We start from the raw sequence: 7,341 nt of genomic DNA on the forward strand, positions 1-7,341 counted from the left end.
AAATAAATCTAGTAAAAGAATTTACTAACTTAGTAAACTTATAAACTTATATACCAACTTAGTATATTGCTAATGACGTGCGGAAAACAGACTCCACAATCTATAAGATTGTAAAGTAGGTATGTTTATTCAGCGCTGGGCAGCACGGGGGGGGTAGTCCCACCAAAAACCGTGCGCGCCCAACGCGGCACTTGCTTCAAATATATACAGCAAAGTGTTGCATATACATAAAGTTTAGCAATATACCTATACATATGCATGATCTGTCCCCGCTTCGTATTAAAATGAGTTCTCCTCCCATTTGCGCTTGCGTGTTGCCTCCTGGTGGTGGTCGTCGGGGGTCGTGGGGATGAAGGCCGGTGGTTCCTCTTCGTCACCGCTAGTAACCTTTTGCCTTTGCGCAGGCTCTGTTGTTTTTTGGCTTCTATCCAAACCACAGGGTCATTTTTAGCTAGTTTCTTGAGGTAAGTTCTTAATTCTTATCAGGGACCGTCCTTGTGAGGAGCCACAAATCTTCTTGCTCCTTTCAGTTTATCAGGACCTGTCTTTGGAAGGAACTACAGTTCTCCTGCTTTAACTATTTCACACAATAGCTAACAAGATTTCAGGCCTTATCTACTAATTAACTGCTAAGACTCCCTTAACCCCTTCTCTCACTTTGGCTTACAGTCCGTCTGTGAGTCGGTTCCTTTGAATCAGTGTCCCAGGGTCTTGGGAAAGGCCAGGCTGTTACAACAGGGAACGCACAGCGGGGGACGGCAAAGCCGCTGCTGCTGGGTGAGGAGGGAAGCCAGGTGGTTCCTACAATGGGCCGGAGGGGAGGTCAGGCCACTGCTGTGTGGTAGGAGGTGGACGGGGGGGTGACAGGCCCCACTATGAGGGCCTGTGGGTGTTGAAGGCATGCAAGGAATGAAGCCGGGGGTATTGTTTAGTCTCTGCGAGCAGTTAACAAGGCACAACCTTGAGGGAAGGAACAAGAGAATCACAAAACAAACACAACTACTGAACCTTGAGTGAACGATCCTAATTAACATCTAATTAACATATAATTGGCATAATAGAAACCTGCCCCTGGGCGGGGAAAGCCCCCTCCTCACAAAAGCTCCTTCCTCACTGAGCATGCCTAGAAAAAAAGGAGGACGCTGTGACTTTAAGTGGAGACGAGGCTTGTGAGAACCAATGGGAACACGGGGAACGGAGCCAACTTTTAAAAAATACTGATAACTGTTGCTCAAAGTGTATAAATATTTTCCGTGTGTTAACCGAGGTGTGCTAGCTTTGTGGAGCTACCACCTAGCATCCAACTCTGCGCAGATTTGGAATAAAAACAAATATCTCATCTCTGTGTGTTTTTCGGCTCTCTGCACACCGGGTGGAAGAACCCATATTTGGGACAATATGGGGAGACCAGGTGCCCCTTAGGAGGAGGCCGGGCGGCACTATAGGTTCCTGTGGGGAGGCTGGGCCTCGCTATAGCACGGGTGGGGGTGCGGGAACGGCTCTCATCTGCGGCCGCCTCGGCGCACACCTCGCCACAAGATAGCAGCTGGCGCGAGGTGCGCGCAGGGAGGGCGAGGTGGTGCGCACCGCCCCCACTTGACGTCACTCTGGCCCTTTAACATCACAGCGGCGTCCCTGTGGTCCGGGCCCCCTCGGCTCCGCGTGATGGGCGACAGCAGCTACCGGTCTGCCCGGGCCTCGGCGACTGGAGGCAAGAGGCAGTGCGACTGCTCCACGGGACGGTGCCCGGTGCCCTCCCAGCATGGACAGCCCTGCCCTGCTCTCCCTTGCACCAGCTGTGCCAGGCATCTCCATGGGCACCTATGCAAGGACACGTGAGTACATGTGTGTGAAGAACTTGGTTCTCATGGTGTTGCTGAAGCAGCCTCAAACTACTCCCCCTTACCTGACCAGGAGGAATATTAAGTCCCAGCCCGGTCTCACTCAGGGCCAGCAGAACTTCCCAGGCACCCAGAGGGCTTTCTGCAGGCTTGCAGCCCTGCTGTAGTTTGCCTAGAGGTGAGTTTGCTAACCAGGTGAGAGTACTGGCCCCACAGTGGGAGCACACAGATAGCCAAGCCCCTCTGGACTTCCCTGCTAGGATCCTGCCCCATAAGGGAGACCTTATTGCTCTCTACAACTACCTGAAAGGGGGTTGTGGTGAGGTGGACATTGGTCTCTTTTCCTAAGTGACCAGAAATAGAACGAGAGGAAATGGCCTCAAGCTGCACCAGGGGAGGTTTAGACTAGATATTAGGAAAAATTTCTTTACTGAGAGAGTGGTCAAACATTGGAACAGGCTGCCCAGGGAGGTGGTAGAGTCACCATCACTGGAAGTGTTCAACAAACATGTAGACGTGGCACTTCAGGACATGGTTTGGTGGGCATGGTGGGGGATTGATGGTTGGACTTGATGATCTTAAAGGTCTTTTCCAACCTTAATGATTCTGTGATTCCTGCAGGGCTCAGGTCACACACAGCTGCTCTGTTTCTTACCAAGCAGGAGGGTTTAGGACCCTCTCAAAAGCATGACCTCAACTCAAAAAGACCTTTGGGCTAGGAGAAACTCCAGGCTCTAGCCCAACCAGGGAAAGCACAGATAATACCCCTCCGAATAAGAAAGGACCAGCCACAGGCTCTGGCTTGCAGCAGCCACTTGGGTAAGCAGTAGCAGCATGAAGGCAAGAGCTGCTCCCTCCTAGTGCAGGGATGGGAGAACTGTCTGGGAGAAAAGCCTCATCAGGCCCCAGTCCCCTGGGCACAGGCAACTCACATGAAGAGGAAGAAACAGCAGGAAGAGCATGTACTTGCAGCCCAGGGAAGGCTGTGGGACTGGAAGGGATTTACTTGCCCTTAGCCCAAGGCTGAAACCACTGTACCAGAAGCCACCAGCAATCTCCTACAAGCTGCCATGAGGTCTCCACAGTTCACTGCTTGGGGAAAATCACACAGGGAAGGACAGTCAGTCTGTGCCATGGCTACCCCTAGGGGAGGAAAGACACAACCCAGTTAGCATTTCAGAACTTTACTATGGTCCACAGTAAGAGCAGAAAGGAATTTTTAAATGTTACAAACCAAAATGTATTTCATGGAAGTGCAAGATTTGCAAACAGTGGCATATTAAGGAGTAGCGTGGCTTCGATTTGGGGCTGACACAGTGTGCCTGCGATGTCGTGAGCATGCTGCAAGTGACAAATGGGAAGATGCAGAAATGCACAGCACAGCTCGCACCTGAGGGATATGAGGCCATCAGGGTCCCCAGAGTTCTCTGTGCTCTGCCATCACTCCGCCACAGGTTTTGATTCTCTGGCCATCTCCAGCCATGTCAGTACTTCATTCCACTGGATGAACTGCTTGGAGAGAAGCAGGGTCTGGACATGGCTCTTAAGGAAAGAGATGTGGAAACTTCAGGGAAGAAACCAAGGTCAGAGCACAGGCTGCCAGGGCAGTTTCAGGCTAACACCACCGTTACAATCCTGATTCCTTAGGAGAGGAAGAGACCTGGGGCACCAGGCTGTAGAGAAAGCCTGCACAGACTCAAACCATCCAGGCCTTGAGCCACTGCACAGCACCAAACACCAATGGGAGTCCAGGAAGCACTTCTGAACACTGTGTAGCACTGCATTTCAAGGGGCTTTCTACAGAAAAGAGTAGAGCTCCCTACCCACTGCAGTTTTAGGATATGTCTCAGTACTGGGATCCTAACATGGCCAGGATTAGCCACTGTTTGGCTCAGGCAAGTCAGAGACCAGCAGTCACCTGGTAGAGATGCCAATGTCCAGCTGACCAGCACAAGCTCTGCACAGGCTGTGCTGCTCCTTCATCCCAAGCTGCACTGTAAGCAGATCCAGCAGAGAGGCTCTGGCTCACAGGTGGCACCCTGCTCTTCCTGTCTCAGAGACAGGCAGTTCTGGCCCTCATCTCTACTCCTGAGAAGAGTATGACAGGGACACAGGCATCACCATGCCAGAAAGAGCACTGGCCATTAAACCCAGGGCTGGGGGTCACCTGCTTCCAACAATATCTGATGGGGCAAGGCAACCCAGGAGACGGGCAGGCAGTTCAGTTGTGTCAGGCCCAAGGCTCAAAGGATACCATTTTGTTGTAGTCTTCAAGGAATGTCTTGACACTGTCGGCGAGATCTTGACACCGTTCCTGCGAAGAGAGGAGCCTCAGTGAGCAAGCAATAAATAAGCTGAAGGACATCAGTCTTCCCCATCCCTGGCAGCACAGGGGGAAACTCATCCAAGGCCAGTACTGAGATTAGAGCTCAGACCCTGGCTGTGGCCATTCATTGCAGCTGGAAAGGTTTCAACAGTCAAGAGGAAGGTTACAGAGAAACACCCAAGCTCATGAAGTGCTAAAGTCATGGGCTTTGCATTACTGCCTGCCTCTCCTCAGCACCCATACTTTGCTTGCCCCAGAATGGAAACACACAGCAAAATGCTGAAAGGGAGCATTGAGCTGCCCAGGCATGCTCAAATGGGGAAGAAAAGGGTGAAGAGACCAGGTGACAGTATCAACAGCCTTCCAGAGACTGGGACACTGGAGGAGTGCACCACTTTACCCCAGTGTCTCAGTGAGAGGAGGAATACCAGCTGGTTAAACCCACCGCTGCTTACTAAGCGTCACTCAAACCTCTGTTTTGAGCAGGCTTATGGTAGGAAAAGTGCTTTTCCAACTCAGACTCAGTTTTCAGAAATCCTGGCTAGCCCCTCCCCCAATTGCTTAAACCTCTTTAAAACTGCAGCATGAATATCCTGGACAAGATGGAAAAAAACCCTGCTATAAATGAGCAATTCAAACAATTGCAAATACAGGGGTGTCAGTACAGCCACTAACAAACGGTTCCTTCTCCCTGCTAGTAAACACTGTCAAGAATATTCACACTACCTGCTGCTGTATGTGGATTTGAGAGAGTTGCTGTAGTTTGGCTGCATGGTCAGGAGCCGCTGAAAGCACAGAAGAGAAATCCATTTTGTTTGTTTTACATCACGTGGGATTAGTTACCAAAATAAAGACCATTCCTTCTCCATGAGCACATCACAGGAGAACTCTGCTCACTGAATGCAAGTGACACACTACAAACACACCTTTTATACCATAAAAACCCCTAGCTACACTGTACATTAAATATCAAGTTTATTTGCTAACAGCTTCTGAATGGCATGAGTTAGGGGATGCCTGCATTGAGAGCTACATCAGAGTAAACTACTTCAATGAACGTTATGGCAAGCAATTAAAAAGGCATCTCTTCCTACACCAGGAGCAGGGATGTTCTGGACATAAAACAGCTCATAAAGCAGTAGGCAGGAGTGGCTCCACAGCCTGGTGACTGTGCACAGTGTTCACCCTCTTTGCCAAGCCACAGGTCTCTAACCTGCCATCATTCCACATTTCCACCCTACCAGTGCTGGGCGTCAGCTAGGGCACTCAGCAGTGCTCTGCATGACATTGCACACTTTCGACAGAGGTCAGGCATGGGATGTTAGAGCAGCATGAGGAAGGAGCAGACATACCACTAAGTTTGTACCTACTTTACTCACACCAGGTTATGTGCTTAGCTGTCCTCTCCTCAAGTTTGAGGCTCAAGAAGAAAAAAAGAAACCAACAGAATAGGCAGCAATGGGGGTGGCATTTGCAGCTTAAACTTGCAGTAGAACATGCATACCTTGGATACTAGCACTTTCCAAGATGGGCTGGAGGTTCTTCACCTGCTCCAGAAGGGCTGCTCGGGAAGGAATAACCTGCTCCTCTGATTGGGGACGGACAAGAAGGAACATCAGTAAATACAAGACGCTGCTTTGGCTTTTCACAAAGACTGGCAAGGTAACTTTGGATTAATGGGTATGAATAGGTTTTCTAAACCATTCACACCTAACACCAGAGAACAGCTTGGCAAATATAAGGCATCTCGTAGCCAAAGCTAGAGCAAAGTCACAAAAACCTCCAACTGCAGACTCCAAAATCTCCAAGGGGCAAGTGCTCTTAAACAGGTCAACCAAAGTCCATCCCCCCAGGGTGGCTTGTCCCACTCCAAACCGATGATCAAAGAGCTGGGACTGACACTTGTATTCCAGCTTCCTTTTTCCAGCTGATCTAGCTATACAGAAAGGGGCTTTTTATGATTTTATTTAGACTTTTGTGTTGTTCACCACTGGATTCTCATTCACAACCAATTTAAGGCAGGAGAATCTCCAAGCTTCATTCGTAGACTATACTAATACAAGGCTGAACCAAATTCTTTGAGGCAAAAGAGGATAAGGCTGTAAGGTGTTTAATATACATCCAAAGGTCTTCAATTTTTGTCACAGCCTAGAGAGTATTAGAAATGGGCTGAGGAAAACTGTTCTAGCTCCAGTTTTTCTTTTCAAGCTTTTATTAATTCAGGGTTTAATCAATACTGGAAAGATCATAACTGATAAGACTGCAGCATGGAATTCACACAAGGGAGCACTAAGGGTGACAGACATCCTTGTACAAACCATCTCTCTCAGAGCTCTAAAGAGAGTGTCTTGCCATATCTTTACAACTAAAGAAAAGAAATCCATCCCAATCCAGCTTATGTAAAAGACAACTTTTGCAGTGCTAAAAAAAACCAAACCACCAAAGCCCTGTCTCCTCTCATTTCATGCCATACCTGCCAAGATGAACTGCAACTTCATGGCATCTGGAACAGCCATCCTATCAGTGTACTGAGGATCAAGGTATTTTATTACATCTTCAACTAGAGTGAAAAATAGGTTTGGAGACAAGTAGTAGGAGAGGTGTTATCGCCTTTACAGGTGCAATCCCCCCCTGTGCTATACATCAGGTTACTCTGTAAACACTGCCCATTTAGGGTCATTTTTGTTCAGATTCATTAATTTCTACAGCACTCAAAAACTTGGAACACTGTGACCAAGAACTTACTTGGCTTGAGCCATTTGTAACTGCTTCGTTACAGACACTGCAACACTTGCTTTTTATTTGGCTAACAATATTGGAGGTGAGTGAAATCTGCTTCTTCCTGCCCTTGAAACAAAGCCAGGAAATAGCCCTCCATCCTGATCCTTAAAATTATCTACAAATACACAGTTTACACGTTTATACCAAACAGCCACCGCAGCTTTGGACCACAATGATCCTCCCTACGCAGCCTGCTCCTGTGACACCAGAGAGCAAAATTTGGCTAAAAGACAACTTTGCAGGGCAAAGCACCACTCTGGTGTCCGCTCCTGATATCCCCCAGTTAAGAGTCGGCTCCCAGATCCATCCACCAGTGGCTGCGTGTGATCCTTATCGCCCCCACCATACACACAGGGGAGAGCTTGAGAGAAGGGATTAAGGGAGTCTTAGCAG

General features: G+C 48.8%; 1 protein-coding gene across 1 annotated transcript; it reads right to left on the bottom strand.

Moving 5' to 3' along the window:
* Positions 1–3,281: 3,281 nt before the first annotated feature.
* Positions 3,282–6,727, bottom strand: LOC104614170 (dynactin subunit 3-like; the record flags this gene model as incomplete). The annotated part of the gene is made up of 5 exons (XM_010286257.1): positions 3,282–3,371; positions 4,096–4,155; positions 4,894–4,952; positions 5,672–5,755; positions 6,641–6,727. Coding segments are annotated over 5 exons (380 nt in total), but the record flags the coding sequence as incomplete, so codon positions are not given.
* Positions 6,728–7,341: the final 614 nt, after the last annotated feature.

Source organism: Phaethon lepturus, unplaced genomic scaffold, assembly GCF_000687285.1.
Source record: "Phaethon lepturus isolate BGI_N335 unplaced genomic scaffold, ASM68728v1 scaffold2834, whole genome shotgun sequence".
Lineage (NCBI taxonomy): Eukaryota > Metazoa > Chordata > Aves > Phaethontiformes > Phaethontidae > Phaethon > Phaethon lepturus.